At 30.0% G+C, this 21451-nt stretch overlaps 3 protein-coding genes across 7 annotated transcripts; 2 read left to right on the top strand and 1 right to left on the bottom strand.

The window, feature by feature from the left end:
• The first annotated feature begins 110 nt into the window (after positions 1-110).
• On the top strand, positions 111-4374 carry LOC107162322 (splicing factor 3A subunit 1-like). 4 transcript variants are annotated; one of them, XM_089219473.1, is made up of 14 exons: positions 114-277; positions 341-434; positions 820-984; positions 1060-1228; positions 1288-1601; positions 1662-1957; positions 2018-2162; positions 2252-2434; positions 2504-2628; positions 2694-3003; positions 3511-3617; positions 3695-3802; positions 3875-4048; positions 4124-4374. In XM_089219473.1, the coding sequence occupies exons 2-14, from the start codon at positions 371-373 to the stop codon at positions 4223-4225; spliced, it is 2262 nt and encodes a 753-aa protein (XP_089075599.1). In that variant the 5' UTR covers positions 114-277; positions 341-370; the 3' UTR covers positions 4226-4374. The 4 variants fall into 4 exon arrangements, 3 of the variants coding, with proteins under 3 accessions (XP_015364647.1, XP_089075599.1, XP_089075600.1); XM_089219474.1 differs by having other exon boundaries at positions 121-263; XM_015509161.2 differs by having other exon boundaries at positions 113-434.
• On the bottom strand, positions 4237-17859 carry LOC107162328 (xylulose kinase). The gene is made up of 11 exons (XM_015509169.2): positions 17674-17859; positions 14769-15014; positions 9038-9277; positions 8061-8240; positions 5866-5967; positions 5664-5795; positions 5290-5588; positions 4923-5212; positions 4726-4823; positions 4512-4667; positions 4237-4451 (listed from the first exon to the last, which is right to left on the bottom strand). The coding sequence occupies exons 2-11, from the start codon at positions 14886-14888 to the stop codon at positions 4383-4385; spliced, it is 1686 nt and encodes a 561-aa protein (XP_015364655.1). The 5' UTR covers positions 14889-15014; positions 17674-17859; the 3' UTR covers positions 4237-4382.
• Positions 15993-21201, top strand: LOC107162329 (SAC3 domain-containing protein 1-like). 2 transcript variants are annotated; one of them, XM_015509173.2, is made up of 8 exons: positions 18011-18276; positions 18349-18538; positions 18834-18989; positions 19059-19220; positions 19303-19506; positions 20185-20322; positions 20392-20581; positions 20956-21201. In XM_015509173.2, the coding sequence occupies exons 2-8, from the start codon at positions 18483-18485 to the stop codon at positions 21016-21018; spliced, it is 969 nt and encodes a 322-aa protein (XP_015364659.1). In that variant the 5' UTR covers positions 18011-18276; positions 18349-18482; the 3' UTR covers positions 21019-21201. The 2 variants fall into 2 exon arrangements, with proteins under 2 accessions (XP_015364661.1, XP_015364659.1); XM_015509175.2 differs by lacking the exons at positions 18011-18276; positions 18349-18538 and adding an exon at positions 15993-16250.
• The last annotated feature ends 250 nt before the right edge of the window (positions 21202-21451 follow it).

Genomic DNA, 21451 nt, shown 5'->3' with positions numbered 1-21451 from the left:
TAATTTGGTCGCTACGGTATAAACCATATTGTTAGCTAGTTACCTAAAATCAAAAATATGACGTATTATTTATATATTTTTTTTAAATGTTGTTTATAGTTTATCCGAGCTATTGCTTGTTATAACTATAAACGAACACTTTCTAGTTTCTAAAGCGTTTAAAAATTTAAAATTCTGCATAATTTACTATAACCATTTAGACAATAATTTTTATTTTTTATGTTTAATATATGAAATAAAATCTTTCTTCTTCTACTTGTGGAGTAATTTAATTTATGTAACAAACATATAAGTGTATTTTTAAAATATACGCATTTATGTAACATATTTTTTGTTATAGACTTCATTAAACTAAGTACTAACTTTGAAGATGCCCGAAAAAATTGAAGAAGTTCCTACTATTGGCATTATTTATCCACCGCCAGAAGTAAGGAGTATCCTTTATTCAACAACATTGATTATATTTTAAATTGATTTATTTTGTTTAATAATAAACCCAAAGTTTTGTTACTAATTTAATGATTACATGAAAAATCTATTTGGATATACAAGTATGGTATGGTAAATAATTTATTTAGTTTTAACATTAATTCAATATATTAATATATTCTATAATCTGCAATGGTTTTAGTATAAGTACTCATTGTTTAACTTTTCTGAAAAAAATATGGTGAATACTACTATACCTAACCTTTTAGACTGAGAATTCAATCCTGTGTGGCAAGGGCCAAATCATATCTTATTAATATGTTATACTATATAGTATATAGAATATGTTTGTAATTCATTGAATAGTTTCTTAACTGCCTATTAATCAAGATATCATCGATAAAACTGCTAGTTTTGTTGCACGAAATGGACCAGAATTTGAGTCTCGTATTCGTCAAAATGAATTGGGCAATCCCAAATTCAATTTTCTTATTCAAAGTGATCCTTACCATGCATACTATGTACACAAAGTCAAAGACCTTAAGGAAAAATCTAGTGAGTATTATTTTTTTTAATTGTGTACTTACATAAGTTACTTATTTACCTATTTTTATTTTAATTTTAAATTAGCACAAGAGCCAACATTACCACTTAAAGAAACAAAAAGTATGTCTACTGCTACCCAACTCAAACAACAAGAGCTTCTGAAACAAGTACAGGAAGAAATATTTGTACCAAAAAATCCACCAAAAGAATTTAAATTCATTGCCAATCCTCCATCAATATCTGCTCTTGACTTGTATGTATTGATAATTCACTTTACCAAAAAACATAAACCTATTCATTTTTAAATTTCAGAGACATAGTGAAGCTTACAGCATTATTTGTTGCCCGTAATGGCAGACAGTTTTTAACCAATCTGATGACAAGGGAACAACGTAACTTTCAATTTGACTTTTTACGTCCACAACATTCACTATTTCAATACTTCACAAAGCTTCTTGAACAGTACACTAAGGTATTGATGCCCCCTAAAAATATTATAAAGTGTTTAAAAGAAGAAAGTTATGATCGACAACATATTTTAGATGATGTAAAATATCGTTCTGAATGGCAAAAACACCAAGATGCTTTACGTAGAAAAGAAGAACAGCTTATAGAAAAAGAAAGATGTAAGTTTTATTAAGATACCAAAGCTTTTGATGATCTCATAAAATGCATACGTTTTTCAGTGGCCTATTCTCAGATTGATTGGCATGATTTTGTTGTTGTAGAAACTGTTGATTTTCAAAATGGTGAAATCGGTAATTTTCCTCCACCTACTACACCGGATCAAGTTGGTGTGCGTATATTAATGCAAGACCGTGTAGATAATGGGGAAGAAGTTGTTGAAGTGAGTGATGTAGAAAACAACTTGCTAGTAGACAGTGATGATGAAACAGAAAAACAAGTTAATGTTGAAAAGTATGTGACAGAAAGTGAACTCGGAGTACCCGGTGAAGAAAAGTCCAGTAGAGACGACAATCAGGTAATATTTAAAATTTGTATTTATGAACAAAAACATACTATTTCATTTAAATAAAAAAAGGTTCAAGACATGGATGAGTCGTCCAGTGACGATGATGGTGATTTACCACCAGATGTTTCAAAATCTGATGATCATTCAAACCAAATGACGCAGCCAGAAGTTCCAGAAAAGGTTATTGTGAAAAAAGGATACAATCCTAAACAAAGTAAGATTTAATTTACCCTACACAAAACATGTACTCGTATATTACTATATTTGTTGTAATACTATGTAACTATGTATATATTTATACAGTTGTACGAGCACCAGTTAAAGTATCTCCTGAAGAATATTTAATATCTCCAATTACTGGTGAAAAGATACCTGCAAGCAAAGTGCAAGAACACATGAGAATTGGATTATTAGATCCCCGTTGGGTAGAACAACGAGACAAGCATATCAGTGATAAAATGAATCAGGAATCTGTGTATGTCCCAGGTAACTATTATTGACAAAATATACTAATATACTTAATTTGCTTTTTAAATTATTATTTTACCTTATTAGGAGCTGCTATCGAGGAGAGTTTAAAACAGTTGGCTGAACGCCGTACTGACATATTTGGTGTCGGTGTTGAAGAAACTGTCATTGGTAAAAAAATTGGAGAAAAAGAAATCAAAAAAGATGACAAAGTAAGAAATATAAAAACATATGTTTTAAATTAAAATGGATTAAAAATATTATTTGATTTTTTTAGGCTACATGGGATGGGTACACCTCAAGTGTAGAAGCCACAACTCGTGCAGCACGGGCTAATATCACCCTAGAAGATCAAATCCACCAAATTCATAAAGTAAAAGGTCTAATTCATGATGACAAAATAGAAAAAATTGGTCCAAAACCTGTATCAGGTACTGTAACTATTTCTCATCCACCTATTTCTCAAGCTGTTTCTATACAAATGGCAATGGCTAGTAATATTCACAATGCAATGATGCAACCACGCGTTCCTAACATGATGCAATCGCAACCTATGATGATGGTTCAGCAACAACAGCAGATTATGGGTTAGTTAAAAATATTATTTGAACAACTTATAATATAATATATTAATATTATATTCAATTTGTGACTCAAGTTTTTTCATTATTTTGCACTTAAAATTATGTAATAACATAACTTTATATTCACTTATCAAATAATAATATAATACTAATATTAATATATTTTATATTAATACACTATTCTCTATTCCACGAGAGATCACAATTGATGCCATTGGCGGGTTGAGAATTAACTTACGTCAGAAGTTGATGAGAGACACTCAAAACTGACAAAAATCAGTTCGGTAGACTGATTATTTTTTTATTATTATACTCTTTTAGAATAGCCCAATACTTACAATGGATATTAGTTTCCTTTAATATATTAATATGTGTGTTATATTTTATGTTAACTATTGTAGTATGTTTTGTAAAAACCAAGATTTTGAAAAAATATTTTTTTATGAACAAAACCCTCTTTAAATAATATTAATTTTTCTTAGTTACTTATTGATATTAACATGTTTTTAGTTCCACAACCTCAAGCTTATCAAGTAATGCAGCCCCAAATGCCACCAAATCCATTCTTGGGAGCTGCTGGTAGAGGAATGATGGAACCTTCAATACCTCAGGGTCCAGTATGTATACATTACTATTTTTTGTTTAAATAATAAAAAAAGTTGTGTTAATTATAGAGTATAAATTTGTTAATCAGCCTGTAATGAAGCATATAATGAAAATTACTGAAGATGAACCGCTTATGAAGAAACAAAAGACAGAAGATTCTTTAGAACCGGAAATACAGTTTATGAGGAAGTTTAATGTAAATAGTTTATTTTATTTACTTTTTTTTTTTTAATTCTATGATAATCTACTAACCAATTATGTGTTTTAGGGTCCTGTCATGTTTAATGTTGGATTACCTGTTCTTACCGACAAGCCTGAATGGGCCCTCCTTGGACAAATACTTAACATAACATTACCCCTACAAGAAACGGTGGCTATGATCAAGACAAAAATTCACGAATTAACTGGAATGCCACCTGGCAAACAAAAACTTCAATGTGATGTATGCAAACAAATTCTGTCTTTAAAATATTGTGCAAATGTAATGAATTAAATTGTTTTTAAATACATTTTCTAGGGATTGTTCTTCAAGGATTCCAATACGTTAGCTTATTATAATATAGGACCGGGTTCGACTATCCATTTGCAATTGAAAGAACGTGGTGGTCGCAAAAAGTAATCATAACAAAATGAAAAGAATTTTTATATCATTTTAATTACCATGGTATATTTTATAACATATAAATATATTTATTCATTTATTCATTGCATAAAATAAATTTGATATAAGTATCAATGTCATAATAAAAAACCAGTTCTGTTTATAAATGTGTATCTTATTTTCTAGTTGCAGTTAGTACCTCTTTAATAATATTATTGTACCGCTTGACCATTGGAGTGTAAATCTAAAAATAGTAAAAATAAATCAGTATCATTCTTATACAAATGTGTATCTTATGACTTACTTCATAAGCATCTTTATGAGGAGAACAAGCTAATTTGGGAGGAGCAGCAGTGGTTACCACCGATTGAAATGAATCAACACAGTCACTACATTTACTTTGAACAAGCCCACGTTTAGCCTGATAAGCAGCACCTAGGACTGCTGAATTAGCAGCTTCCTAAAATTATGTTAATCAATAAATTTGTCTGAAAAATGAAGAAAACTCTTGTACTTACTTGTGTATAAACAGGTGCATTAAAAACGTCAGATAAAATTTGTAATATTGTATTGTTGTTTGAAGCACCTCCTGTAGCTATGATCCTCGTCTTGACATCTGTTTTTTTTTTCAGATACAAAATTAATAATTATTTATACATTAGGTTTATATTTTTAAGGTTAGATATGAACATGAAATGTATAAAACTATGCAAACCTATGGTGTATCCCAACTGTTCGGCGTGTGCCCTTTTAGCTATGAACTGTCCTTCGATCAACGCTTTGACTTCGATCTCCCGGCTGGGAAATCTATCGACGGGCACATCGTTCTTATCGAAACGGTAGTCGCCCTGTATCCACGGAATGATCTCCTGTTCGTCATAGTACAACCCCAGATATCCGAAATTTCCTCTGGGCGTCCTCTCCAACAATGTGTTGAAGTGGTCCCACGACTCGTTGGCATTATGATTTCTCAGTCTTTCGCGGGTCAACGAACCATTCTTAAAACTAAAAAAAAACAGCTCAAATTCATGCTTGACTCTGTGCGTGCCGTTACGTACAGTATTGCAGCAGTGTATAATTACCACAGGAGCACCATGTACGCGTCTCGGTTGATTGGACTGACCAGGACGTGTCCCTCTTCCAGACACCTGGGCTCGTCCAGGGACAAGAACAACGTGTCACTGGTCCCGAGACTTATGGCGATGTCATTGTCGCTCAGACACAGGCCGGCCAACGACGCTGGATTGTCACCGGTGAATGACACCACTCGGCACTCTGGATTGAACCCGAATCTCTCCACATAATAATTGCTGATCGGACCCAAGTCGGTACCCGGTGGCACGGTCCGTCCCAGTCTCGAGTCCAACCCCGGCGCGCACGCCTAAATTCCGAACAGGACTATAAACATACAACTATGCGGTGGAATGTATTACTACAATGCCGTAAAATTATTTACTTCCAAGCATTCAGCCGACCACTCTTTGGTCTTGATGTCTAACAGATTCATACCCGAACCGTCGGACCAATCGATCGGAGCGTATGCGCCAAGCAATAATGAACAGCCGAAACTGCTTACTAGCGATATCCTCTAGAATAGTACAAAACATAATGCTAAGTTAATTCAGGCGATCAATTGAGCGACTAAGGAGAAATCTTACTTCTGTGTTCTGATAGGCTCCTGGTTTGTTTTCTGCCATTTTGGCGATTTGCGGCCCGGAAAACCTTTCGTACGCCTTCGATCCGGTTATGTCGGCCAATCGCTATGAAACAAATTTAAAAATTATCTTAGTATAAAACATATATATATATAAGTAAACGATATGAATCGCTTTCCTATAGTATCTAAAGGCTATAAGGCTATAACTAATTATTAAAACCTGTATAAAAATAGTTAAACAGATAATTATTTCTGTAAAATGTCGTAAAAAAATTATCGTATTTCGGGAGAGTTAAAAAAAATATAGTAAAATTGGAAAAAACAATCTACTTATTGTTATTCAATATAGTTATTATAACTGAACAGTGTATATTATGTTCAACTTATACATTATATTATTATTATTATTATCAAACAGATCCATTGCCGTCTCGAGGGCATGCCCGGGCAGGGCAAACGGGGCACACGCACAAGGACTCGTGCCTCCAAGCACCTCGCGTGCATAAAATAATATAATATATCGTGTAAATAAAATAGTTCCAAAAATTTTAGCATTTAATATTGTAAGTCCAAAGCTAAATATATATAAATGTTCATAAAATTATAGGTATACTCAATAATGAGTAAAAAAAATTTTAAACATTAATGCAAGATTCCTTATGAGTTATTATAATAGCTGTTGATAAATATTAAAGATCGATTATTTTTATAATTTTTATAGTTAGGAATGGAAAATTTAAAACGAGGATTCTCATAAATAGTTCATATTGAACCAACAAATTAAAAATTATACATACCTATAACAAAGTTATTTTTTACAGACACTTTTAAGTTCAAGTTTGGACAAGATTATATTTTAAAACCAAGAATAACGTTAAAATATTTTGATTGTCTTTTGTAACTTAAAACGTAATATATTCGTGTGTACTTGAGACTTTAAGAGTATATTTATTCTATACAGAATACAATACATGCCTTATTATGATTAATTTACAGGTTGTTTTAAACAGGATGATTCACTAACTATGCTCGCCCCCTTTTTTCATTCATAATGAAGTTATTCAAAATATGATTTTTGGAATCTTTAAATTCAAAGGCCATATTTTCAATTTCTTGAGAATTTTTGTGCCATTTAAGGAGTATCCCGTGGCGATACAAACTTATGTTTTTCAAATAAGAACCCTCTTTTTTACTGTAAATTATTTAGTGGATAATATATTTTTGAGAAATTTGATGTATCGAAATCAAAATTCGAACGAGTAGTTTTCTATAGTTATTAAAATGTTTGTATACTAAGGATAACAGTCCTTAAAAATCGTTTTTTAAAAGTATAAAATACACGTACTATTGGAACTAGTATTTATAATTCTGTTTTTACAAATTATTTATGTAGATAGATTAATATTAATGACTAACATTTGAAATCCACCATAAACCATTTATCTTATAAATCTAAACCTCGAACCTTTTATCCTTAGGACATCAAGTTAAATAACTCAAAAACTACTCATTAGAATTTTGATTACAATACCAATACGTCAAAATTCTCAAAAAAATTATCCGCTAAATAATTTATAGTAAAAATTGGGGTTCTCTTTTGAAAAAAAAAGTTTGTATCGCCACAGGACACTCCCTAAATGGTATAAAAAAATCTCAAGAAATTGAAAATAATATTATAGTCTTTGAGTATATTTAAAGATTCCAAAAATCAGATTTTGAATAACTTCATTATTTAAAAAAAAAGTAGGGTGAACATGCTTGGTGAATCACTCTGTATATAACGATTATGTAACAGAAATACCTGATAAATGAGGATGTATTATATTTAAACAATGAAAATTATATGGATAGAAATTAGTATTTAAATTTTAAAATTTATATAGGTATGTCTGAAAATTTCAAATAGAATATTTTAAACAATTTTGGAAAAAAACTACATACATTTTTTAGATAAACATTTTTATACCATCAAAGTTTTTCTAAAAATTAAATTTACAAATTAAAAATTCTTTTCAATATTAAAAAATATAAATTAAAAAAATTGAAGGTATTAAGTATTTACTGTATTTATAGTGCAAAAGTCAACATAAATTATATTGCAAAAAACAAATTTATGAAACATATTGATTAAAACCAAAGTTATTTCATTTGTCAGGTTACTCTATTACTTCATCAACATATATTTATCCAACTTACCTGTGGTCCTCCGACAGCGTCCTCAAGGTTTTTACACTGTTTCGTGGTGCTGGAATCCATCCACACTGGTGAATTGACCACGGAAAAACAAGACGCCAATTGCATGTGCAAAAATCCGGCGGGGTTTAAAGTTCTCAGCGTTTGTTCAGCACCAGTCGTCCAATAGACTGTGCCGTGTTGCTGTAGACAGTATGTACATTGTATAAAAATATATAAGTTCATCATATAAATATTTTAACGAATTTGTTTTAAATTTTAAAATTGGAATTTTATTGTCATTTTTTTTCTTATATTTGAATGAAATTGAATTAGAGAATTTTTATCGTAGGTAGGTGCCAAATTAATAAATATTCAAAGGAAAATCATTAGTGCTATGTTATTATGGTTTCCTGGGCCCTTAAGGGATTTTATTGGTGTTTATAAGTTTATAAGTTAAAACCAACTATGAATTTATCAGATAATAATAGATTTGTTTGGACATAAAATTTATAGAGATAACAAGTGTTAACCATGTATGAAAAAATCCATTTTATACGCTTTAAATATTTTAATTATATTATCATAGGTAAGGTTAGGACGGTTAGGTACAGATGTAGAGTGTAGAGATACATTATAATATGTGAAATATCGTTATATATATATATATATATATATATATATATAATATCATTATCATTATTATATTATACGAAAACAGTTCTTATTGTTTAAAAATCCGTTATTTTTTGTGATTTTAACATGAAAACTATTTTGTAGTTCCGATTTAAAAAAAAATAATAATAACAATATTTCGCAGTCAAAATTTTCCTTTTTATGTGATGAAAATTTTGTTTCTTAGTTTTGACTGCAGCATTCTCAGTTCTTTCCGAGCAAACAGTTTTTGCTATATTTTATACTTGTAAGACGAAAACAACACATGCGGGACGCGGTTGTAGCGGCCTGTTAAATATTAGGGGAAAATAAAAATAAATCTTTACCTGTCCGGAACCAGAAACTGCAGCGACAGTACTCAAATCGGCGCCGCACACTTGCAACCGGTCCAACAGTACGTCCAAGGCTTTGACCCACATAACCGTTGGCGCTGTCACCTCGCGATACTGTTTGTCTTTGCCCTTAATCACGCCGCCATGAGTCCGGAATTCCTGGAGCTCCGTGTCGAAATGTACCGTGGCCTCGAAGATCTTGTGCAGATCATCGTTGACAATAACTCCTTTCAACTACGTTAAAGTTTTAAATTTTCATTAAGTCTGGTGAGTGATGGTATATACAAATTATAATTTATGAGGGTAGTGCACTATTGTACCTACCCTATAATATAATATATTATTGAAGAGTCTCGTAAGAGACTACTTTCTGTGTGTAAGATACCACCGAGAAAAATATAAGCACACAAATATATGAAATAAATAACAACTCGATACGACCCGATCGATAGCGAGACTATATTATGCATTAAGTTTCGTCTTGGCGCTTGGACCTCTCACTCGCACGTATACCAATATATTGGTTGTATGTGGAGTGCAAGAGATGAGACAGAGTTAAAAATTGCAGTTTTGTGCGTTTCATTTTTCGTAGGTACCGTGGATCCGTCGTACCGTGCTATACTATTATAACTTTTGCTGCCTTGGCGGCTATCTTGCCTAGGACCTTAGTCCACGGTGTTTCCCCTATGGAGGTGGAGGTACAGGTACAATGAAGGTAATTTTTCCTTGGAGGTAGTTCTGATCATGGAGGTAGTTTTGGCCTTGGAGGTATTTACTATTTTTTTGGCATGTACACTCCATTACCAACCCGGGGGAAACTTTTCCTTGCGGTAATCCTATACCACCAGGTGGCCGAGCGCCGTTTATTGATATTAACAACTATTACATAATAAATCAAGGGACCGTGGTGGACCAGTCTCCCACTCACGTATACAATCTATTGAGGAGCTCTATCCTCTCAATATTGCGCTTTCGAAACACATTTTTTTTATTCTATTCTAAGAAAAGTTTTGGAAGTTAAACAAAATAACATCCAATTTCAGAGGATTCCTATAGGAAACTGCTTTAGATTATTTGCATCGATTATATTCCTCTTACTGTTATAAAATCCAACATTGAGAAATAAAATAAAAAAACTTCCACCAAATCATATTTTAAACGTGATCACTGATTATCAATAATTACTGAGCAAACAGGCTGCAAGATTTTCCAGAATTTATGCTTTTTCCAGGACACGAATATACTTTTTCAATAAATAATAACATAGTAAAACCCAACTTCTTACAATCAATTTTGAATAAAATTAATCAGATTAATAATCATTTTGTTTAAGGGTGTTTATATAAAAACTTTCACTGTATTTTCCTGTAAAAATGTTCAAGAATTCCAATCAAATATTTTTCGATTATCCATAAAAATGATCCGAAAAAATAGTATGAGTTAAAAACATTTATGGATTTTGAGCGTTCAATTAATAAAACCGGGACTAGATTTTTAAGTTGTAACAAGGATACAACTCATAATAGTCGATTCGAAAATTACTAACAAAATTTTGATTGTTAATTACAGTTGAAAAACTCTGATAGTAGCCACCCCGGAGATTACTTAATGCTGTAATTATAAAATAAAGGCTTTGCCAACGTGTATATTTAAAATTCACAATCGCTCCCATATTGCATTTTGTATTAGAATAATCTTAAATCTAGCATATACAACATCATGATCAGATAGCGAGGACAAAACCAACTGTGTACACTGTACACATAAATAACCAAATCGCAGAAATACGCAAGTGGCTCCAGAATTCCAAAAACGCTCATATTTTGATTTTTGAGCGGAGTAATTGCATTGTCCCGAGATGTCACTGTAAAACGTGCGTCGGAAAAATAATTGAAATCCACAAAAAAGTACTTCATATATGAAGTAAAAAGTGCCTTCTGTGCGTAAGTTAAAACGATTGGAAGAAAATATAGAATTTCGATATTAATAAAGAAGTGAAATCAATCCCAAAATTATGATGCCTCGACTTGAAAAAATATCAATATACAAAAATTTCAAGATGTTCAACTGCACAAACATTGAGAAAAAAAAATTACCAGAGAACGGCGTATGACCCTAACCTGAAAAATTGGCCATAAATCAGAATTGTCGACTTTTTTACGAGTTAATCTGTCTGACTCGAATTTTTATTGACAATCTGTAATTCGCGCTGTTCTGTGCTTTTTGATTTCATTTCTTATTTGAGCTATACAAATTTTACTTTTTCAACCATGGGCTTTTTTGGCACAGAATGTTGAGATTGATTTCACTTCTTTATTAACATCAAAATTCTATATTTTCTTCCAATCGCTTTAACTTACGGCTTACCCATAGAAAGCCCTTTTTACTTTCTCTGAAGTACTTTTTTGTGAATATATATCCACACCGATCGTCTATTTTTGGCTAAAATAAAGCAATAATGAAAGTTGAAAAAATCTCAGGGATGCAAGACACAGGTAGATGAATCAACACAAAGTGCCACTTTTCAAATATAAAATTCATTTCATCCATCAGATAATTGAAAACTTAATTTTTTATCTTACATTTCAGCATTTTTGTCGACTTTTGAGCATTTTTAAATAATTTTTTTAATTTTTAGTTAATATTTATGCATTATATGAAAAATTTAGATTGAACATAGGTAATGTAGGTAAAGAAACGTTGGTCCGATCATTTATCAATTGTAGGTTGTTCAATTTGTTTTTTCGATACCTACATAGTAACACATAACGACTAACATATTAGATAATATCTAGCTGAGGTGCGATTAACGGCTGTTGTGCATCTATGACGGCAAGATTGCAGGACTCAAACCAGAAACAACTATATAACGGCCAGTAAAGTTGGTGTTACATTTAATCGCGTTTATTTTGTAAAATTCGTATTTTCGTTTGCTTAAAAAATTTTTAAAAAAAATTGTCGACTAATTTATGAAATTCATATTGCGGTTCAAATATATTGTCTTAGGGTATTTAAATCTTGTTTTAGTAATAACATTAATATAGAAATATAGCTAATAACTATAGTGGTAAATAAATATCGTCGTATTACTTATACCATGCAACATAGGCGCAACAATTGTTGTCTTTTAAAAGATGAAAATTAAAAATATATAAGAGGAGGTATTAAAATTGTGTAACTAAAAATGCTAAGTAATTAATTATAAAGCTCCGTTTTTTCAAGAACTAAAAATATGATGCGTAAAATGGCAAATGGTCCACTATTATTTACATGCATACATAATAATATAGATACATATAATAGGTAGTTGTATTAGAAACGCTAACCAAGCAAATTGTAATCACTGTTGCTTCCCAGGTTCGGGATAAAGTAAGTATATAAAAATTATTTTATTTTATTGAAAAGGACATCTCAACCGCATGAGTTGTCTCAAATATACAAGGGACAACATGGCAAATTTTCATTTAGTAGTTTCAATTTTGTGTTTTTATCTTTCATATTAGAGTAAATTTAACCTATTATCAAACTTAAAGATAAGAACATGATCGTTGTTTTCTGCTAGTTTCTTTGCTAGGTTTCTAAAGTAATTTAATATTACTGTAAAATATTGATATTTTACATTCTCATAATTTGTTTAAAAATTAAAATATCGTAAAAAACTAACGAGAGAATACACAATATAACCTTTCATAACTTTAAACTTTAGTTTGTATAATAGGCCAATTCACTAAAATATTTAAGACAACAACACAAAATTGGAATTGCTAAACATACATTTTGATATGTTATGCTTTTGTAATTTAGTAAGACAAAGTCATACATGAAACCGCATTGACCTATTATTATAATAGGTCAATGCATGAAACTATGAAAGTGCCTATATAGTACGATGTCCTATACTCCTATTTTCTTGGGCCACTTAAGTGTTAACAGTGCAGTTTAGTTACTGGAATTTGTGGGTTACCATTCCCTAACTGACAATTTTGAACATGGTAATTTTTTTGTTAGTTATAAGATCACCTCATTTCTAAATTTAACCCCTCCCCCATAAAACGTTAAGTCTAGATACGTAAAGTTACGGTTGCTTATGAGTTCAAAAGTGAGTATACAATGATAGTATTTTCACAAAAACAAATATCATTAAATGAGGAAAATTTTGTTTTCGAAATAAATTATGTTTGAAATTTCGAAACAAAAATTTAATTTTGTCTTCTTTTATTTAAACTGATTTTTTAATGTTTAATATCAAATTATTAAAAATGTTCATAAAACCAAAACTAGCATTGTGATATATAAAGGTCAATGATACATTGATATTGTTATTAATTATTATCAAATATTATAAACATGTTATCTAAATCAATATAATACGTTTAGCCATTTAGGTTATTATAAACTGAATTGTAATATGCGTATAACCTATATTATTATATATAGAATTTAATAGGTACGTCATAATTCATATAAAACAGATTTTATTAATGCTGTACTAATTAAATTGCATTTTTTTTTAAACTAAATATAAATAAATAATGTTATTCAAATTAAATATGAATAGGTACTGGTACAAAAGATATATTGTATGTAGAATTTGTTTTATCATTAATAAGTATAGATACGGTTTATGTATAAAATATATATAATACTATAGGTAGGGTATATTATGTGTTTAATATTTTATGTATACCTAGTATAAATATGGAATATTACATTCTTATTAAAACTCAATTTAATTGTGTACATTTGTAAATTTTAAGATACAAAATATGGCTATATATCTGATCTTATAATGTATGATTAAAATAGAATTATAATCGGAGTAGACAATAGTATTATAAAATATGCCATACTATCATATATATCGTTTTATGCCTACGCACACTTTGTAGAAAATTAAGACTCACAAAAAATCAACTATACAACTGCATCATTTAGATATTCTGAAACATTGCCGGTGAACCGGTTGTTAAGTTTAATCGCCTACAGATATTGCATGTTTCCAGTCCCTAATAACGCCAATTTTATTGAAGAAAAAAAATTTAGTTCATTATTATAAATTACCGCATATCAGTATCGATATTGAATGATATATTGTGGAATATAAATATATAATAAAATACCATCTAAACAAGTATCCTATATAGGTACTGGCGAACGTACCTATAACAGTCTGTATAGTATATTTCGTCTTACGACTTTTTTAATGGCCTATTAAATGTCATATATTTTTATTCATTTTCGAAGGAGCCAAGGAGCCGAAGTGTTTGTCTGATCTAGTGGCTAAAAGTTCATTAAATCGAAAATGGTTTTCACTGTATAATAACCCGTGCCTATAAAATACGGATAATTCGCAAACATTTTGTGAGACCTGAGGTGGGTCATGCGATCTTTCACGTATTGACGTATTGACATTAGGTACCTATTATGTAACATATGCAATTTAATTTAATCCTAGCGGTAAAGATTACGATAAATAATATAGTTATTATTTATCATAATATTTATAACATTGATCATTTCCATAAAAAAAAAATAAAAGTTAATAATTGAGACCTATCTATTTATGCTCACTTACCCACCCACTTACCTATGCTCATGGCCACGCGATATTTCGAAACATATTTTTGTTCACAAAAAATAATATATTTGTAGTCGATATAATAATATAAATATGGTAAGTATATAATTATCATAACATTTCAAACATCGTAGAAGTATATAATACCTGTTGCGTGCTGAAGTCCAATCCCAGGTACGTGGTGGGCATCATGACGTCGACCGGCATCGAGAACGCGTCTCCGTAGTGACGGCAAAGTCGTCCGTCCATCGGCGGTTCGCTCGTCATCGCCGTCGCCGCCTCCTCCTCCGATCAGTGGCGACGACGACCAAATAGATAATAAGACGGCGACGGCCGCGGCGGTGTTATTATCAATATTATCTCCTCGGCAGATTAGACGATTCAGTGGAACGGCTGCGGAAAACGGACATTATCGTTATGCACTTCATATTAATATTTTTTAAATAATATTTCAACAGCTATAAATTATCATTATTATGAAGTGCCTAAGCCGGTGCGCAAACCAGCCGTTGCAGTTCAAACACTTTAAGTCCGACGAATTGTCAGGCTATTATTTATTAGATACGTATATATCAGAGCAAAATTTCTTGATTTTTAATTCAAGATTCAACTTAATATGATTACCTGGTTGTATTAAAAACAAAACTAGTGTACGATGTATTGGCATCAACCAAAAATTTCGAGGTTTTTATAGTAATGCTGCAGTTATTATATACATACGCCATGCACGGAGTAACGATTGTAACGTAGCCACGTAGGTATCTCTGTCGCGGTCTATATGACTATATACGATATAGGTACTTACCGCTGTGTACTTACGATAAATAGTATAATAATATAAACGCGAGTTATGATAAATATAGAAACTATTACTTCAATGAAGTACTTAGCTACCAGTGTGGACTGTAACGTGTGCTGCACATTAAAACGCTACGTACCCGTATGGTCGTATAAAATATTTAAATATTCATGGCTCGAGTTTATTACTACGATGATTATAATATTATAAAAACAACAGTGTTGTGTACCTACTGCAGCATACACCGACAATTGTGATGCAGGTGAGCGATGTTCGTTCACGGTGATGTACCTTAAAAATCCTTTCGAGTCGGCGTTGTCGACGCGTGGAGGAGAAGTCGAAAACCAGAGAGAGAGAGAGAAAATAGTAAACGTTTTTCGGACCGTGACGCGTGCGTCCGACGGCCGTGATTTCCAGCGTTCTCGACTCTCCTCCGACCATCACCTATGCACTATGCAGAGTCACGGTCTGACCACGATGTGTCAACATTAGTCATCATCATCATCCTCGTCGTCATTATTATTATTATTACTTTTATTATTACGAAAATGGTCGTTAATAGTATACTACGCGTCTACGCGACATGGGGTGCATGGAAATGATTAGGATCAAAAACAAAAACAAATACCTATAATTCTCACATAATAACGGTATAGAACTTAAAGATAATTTACACAATCATAGTTAAGGAAGTTTGGTGAAAATCGATCAATTTTGTCATCTCAATAATTAAATCCCCAAAAAGGAGTCATGATGGAGATTATATTTGCACATCAGGTTAATAAAATCGGGATGTCGAATAAGTAATAATCATTCAGTGGACGACGGTGGTAAGTGCGGAGGCCACAGTGTATAATATTAACGTATTTACTATTTTACCACTTATCATATCGTTGCTGTTTTTTTTACTGCACTAATTTGGAAATAAATTTAAACGGTAAGCTTAAAATATTGTACCCTAAGGCCTTAACTCAAAGTAAACATTTTACTAATTAAGGAGAAGGAGGGGGAGTTGGAGTTTAGAATTATTGCTCAATATCATATAGAATTAACAGTAAACATTAGATATAGATTCTAGATGTATATAAATCCCTCAGCAATGTTCGTAATATATATACATGTATATATTATATTTATTGGCAATATTATTCATTCTTCCAGCACAAGATCGAATTCTCAAAATCAAGTTATCACTTATCAACACTTAACGTACCGTCGTACCATTATATATATTATATGTATGCATTTTTAATTTATAGAACATTTTGATTTAGATGAATAAAACTAAGAAGTGGTGATCTCTGATTTTCAGATCTATATTCCATCATTCATCTATCATATTATTATCCTGCAGTTCATTACGAATGCATAACGTACGAATTAGCCAATTTTTATTTTATAAATCCGACATATATAACTATATAAGACCCATGGCCAGCGGCTATACCCTGAAAATTCCTGGTGGGCCATTCCCCGTATTAATAAAAACTCCGGGCCGGTGTACTTAGCAAAACAAACAAGTTCATTTATTTTATTTTAAACCGTCAACATTTTTATAAAATTTGTTTTAATATATTTTATATTCTGAAGCGACAAACATATTGGCTTTAATTCACTTTATATTGGTGTTCAAAAAAAATATTATAATTTGTGACTGTTGACATTTTTTAAGACACTAAGAATGCTTCAATTTTCTATATTTAGGAAAGTGAATAATCTAGTTGTTAATTTGGGTGACCATAAACATAAGTAGGTAACGTACTCACATGTTAAACGCACATTAAATTTAATTATAAACAAGACAATTCCTAAAAAAAATGTATGGAAAATTATTATAAATTAATATAATATATTGGGTAGGACTGTGGGACTGTCACACGATAATTTCCTAGGCCGAAATTTTTAGTCAATACGCCGCTGCCTATGGCTAAATATGTAAGTACTTATTAAGTATTTAGCCATTCTAGTAGCAATTACCAAAATTATTCTAGAGGTTTGTCAAACCCAGTTTTTTGAGAACTTTTTTTCAAATTTCTGGATAAACCCAGAAAAATGTATCTACAAAACAAAGCTACATAAAATATAAAATCGTGGTTTTTGATTTCTTTAAGTCGTATGCTATATAATAGTATATTACCTATCATACGACACTATTATATCCTAACCTGTTCCATTTTATCATCGATTAAATGAACTTGCCTGATCTGACACTTAGGTAGATAGGTTAGATTACAAATAAAACTTTAATATTACCTGATCGTGTCGCTAACATTTCATCCAATTAGTATGTAATTCGTAATAGACATGAATTTGTACGATACTTTCTGAGTAAATTTTAAAACAAACAATTTCAAAGTTCAACGAAATAGTGCTGCAACTGAGTAGATGATCGATGATTTCAAAAACTTATATTTTTTTTTGTGTTTTATTTATTTTAATAATATTATGATTGACCATCACAAATCATAATTTTTTATTTTATGATAACATTGTCAACCACAAATATAGATAAAATGTTATCAGTGTTGAAAAATCTGTGATAAAGACATTTTCTAAACGAATAAGGTTCATTGATAATGATAATAATATATTCACTTTCCCTGGATCTGGATGGTTGCCACTTGCCAGTTGCCAGTTGGAGTTGAATATTAACCTTGTTTACATAGGCAAAATTTTTTCAATTTCATATTTTCATAATAATATTTGTTATAATATCGTCTTACCTATAGGTTAGGTAATTTCGATTTAAATAACATACTTCAAAATTACAGAATAGTTGGTACAACTTGAATTATGACGAACCAGTCGCTGAGAATATAAAAGTAGAATTATAGTGGTTTGGGGTACCTACTTCTGGTATTTAGCTTACTTGGTAATTTGCTAATTAGGAATCACACATTAATAAATAATTATTTGATATTTAAGCAGATTGTGAATGGTTGGTTTAATACTGTAATAGGAAGTTTTATTTTTTATTTCTTTAATAATAGTACTACAGAATAAAATAATATAGTATCATTAGTATCTATCGAAATAACAAATTAAATGAAATATAGTTCATAATGTCACCGGTGAAAGGACTATGTATGGAAATGTGCCCCAAAGAGGAAATAATGATGTGAGTAAAATGTAATTTATATTAATTATTAATACATTATTACTTAAAGTTTTGATACTTAAATCAACATAAAAATTAAAATATGCTATTGTAAGAAATTAACATGAAAACATTAATATAACCTTAGCAATTATTGGTTTGGGCCATGTTTACTACACCGAGAAAACTGTGTTTAGACCATACATTTTTTTCAAATATATTATTTCATAACTGGTATTTTACTTTATTGTAATTTTTCAGGACTATAATGTCTATATTTTATGATGATTTTGTTATATTATTTGTTTTTGTCTAGGAGAAAATCTAAGAGACTTGTACATCAATTGGAATGTAACCCTCATAAAATGGTAAAATGTTTTAGCCGTTCGGCTGCTGGGAATTCATTAAGTAAACCTCATATTTTAAGACCCCCACCGGTCCTGAGGGATACTATATCATATCTTTTAAATGAGTAATATACTATTTTTATGAAACTTATAATATGATTGATTATTAGTTTGTCACTCTTGAATGTTTTTAGAGTGCTCACAATTACAAATGTACCATTTAATATTGTGTATGATTTTATCGACGACCGTTTAAATTCTGTAAGACAAGATGCCACTATACAAGCCGTGTCTAATCAAGATTGGATGGCTATTTTGGCACCTATTATTCGATTTCATGCATTTGCAGCTTATAAGTGAGTTTCAGTGTTAACATTTTATGATGTTTAAGAGCAACTAATGTATTGTGTATTATTGTACTTAAAATTTTGTTTATAGGTGTTATGAATATGATGTTAACACATTTGATCCGTTTTTAAATATGAAACATTTTCATGAAAGCATTTTTAAAATTATTAAAATATTGTTAGAAGACTCTGATGAGTCAACAGATGAGCTTTGTTCAGAAATGGTATCTCTTTTGATTGTTACTAATTTAGGTGATTATAATGTTCTTCAGCAAGCTTTGCCGTTTATATCAAAGTCAGTTTATCAATAATCAAATTATTTAAGGTAAAGTTTACTTAGATTTTTATTGGTAAATTTTATATCAGTATCTTACTTTGTTCTGTGTTAATAATGAAATTTAAAAATTCTAAAATCAAATAATAGTTATAAAGTATCATTAATGATACTTTTAAGTTATGCATAAGATACCTAAATTTGGGAAGTTTCTACAACCAAATCAAATATTTATCTTAAGATACCAAATATAATTTGAACAGTTATATAGCTGTAACACTTTTTACCTACTCAAACCTTTCAATGTTATGATAGAAGATTTAACATAACATATTCATAGCCAGAGTTTAATAAAAACTAACAAAAAACAAAACCATAAATTATAAGATATTATATTTTAAAATATAGGTACTATAAAGTTATAGTGGAACCATGTAAGATTCAGAAAAGACTATTAATAAACTACGATTATTTCATTTCTTTGGTAGTTATGCTGTTTATAAACTAATACTTAATTTTGATGTGTCTTGTGTGCTAATGTTTTAATAATTAAAATAATTATCTTTCTAATAGCCTTTAATGTTAGTCACATTGTAAACACACTTAAATCTTTAAAATGTAAACTTTATCTTAAATTCAATTTGGGATCACTTATAATTTTAGTTATAACAAGTTGTATGTAAATGTATTTTTTTTTAGAAATACTTTGATCAAAATGGCAGTGCTATTATCGTTAAATATCATGAATGGTAATTTTGAGCAGTTATTTAAAACATACGATGCATTTCCAGCAATCCATCAGTGTGTTATTAGTGTACAATTACCAATGTTGAGAAAGTATTAAATGTTTAACTATACTTTTAATTTTTCTGTAATTAAAATCTAATTTGAATTGTACATTTTAAGGATCATTCTAAAATCAATGTGTATGGGTTTTAATTGCAAAAATAATTACTTTCCAATTTCAATCTTGTCTAAAATTTTGCTGCACAATACACCCCGAGAAACCATTAAAGAGTGTAAAAATTACTGTTTAACTGTGGTTGATGATAAAGTGGAATTATCTAAGTCTTCATTTAATAATGAAGTGGATGAGGTAAGACAAATAAGAATTATTCCCAATTGGTTAGTAAGATTTCTTTGGAACATACATTTTTTTTTTTTAATTTTCTATTATATAAAATTGAACTAATTGAAGTTTTTAAAATTTATGGTTTATTCAAGTTAATGTTAATCATGGTGACTTTGAATAATTTTGGATGAGGATAGGAATACATTTTTTTTTTGATATTACATAGTTAATAAAACTATTATATCATGCAATAATGTTTTTGAAGACAATTATTTTAGAAATTTGAACCATATATTTGTTTTAACCACCCAAAAGTCATATATAAATGTATAATATTTTAATATCAAAAAATTCATATCTGTTTTACTATTTTTCTCTTATCGCATTTTTTTCTATAGTTACATTTGAAAAAGGAGATCAAATTCAAAGTTAATATATCAACTATGGTTCTTAATACCTAAAAACCAAGTATTTGAAGTGTTTGTAAGTATTGTATATTATTTTGTGGATTTTGTACCTTTACAATATATTGTATTAACCGAAATGTGTTTTTATTTTTTTAATTTTGTGTAAAAAATAATTAATCAATATTTTGTATGTTAAAGAAATAATTATTCTTTTAAAAAATATATTTGTGTGCATAATTTTTTATTTTATTCTTGAATGAGAGAAGATGGGCTCCATTGAATATGTTCATGTTTTAAAAATATCTGTTGGTTGAAAAATTGTACACTATATTTTTTCTTTTTCGACCATCAATATTCTTGACTTGAACCATATTATATATTTAATTTCCCTTTAATATTGTTAGATTTTTAACTTCAGTTTTCATATGTAGGTTAATAGTTTGTATGCTTGACTTGTAGTTATATATTTATTGGTACTGATAGACAA

The sequence above is a fragment of the Diuraphis noxia genome, unplaced genomic scaffold, assembly GCF_037042655.1.
Source record: "Diuraphis noxia isolate RWA-SAM2 unplaced genomic scaffold, SU_Dnox_SAM2 contig0002, whole genome shotgun sequence".
NCBI lineage: Eukaryota > Metazoa > Arthropoda > Insecta > Hemiptera > Aphididae > Diuraphis > Diuraphis noxia.
Note: the sequence above shows the minus strand (reverse complement) of the source record. Positions and strands in the feature narration are given on the sequence as shown.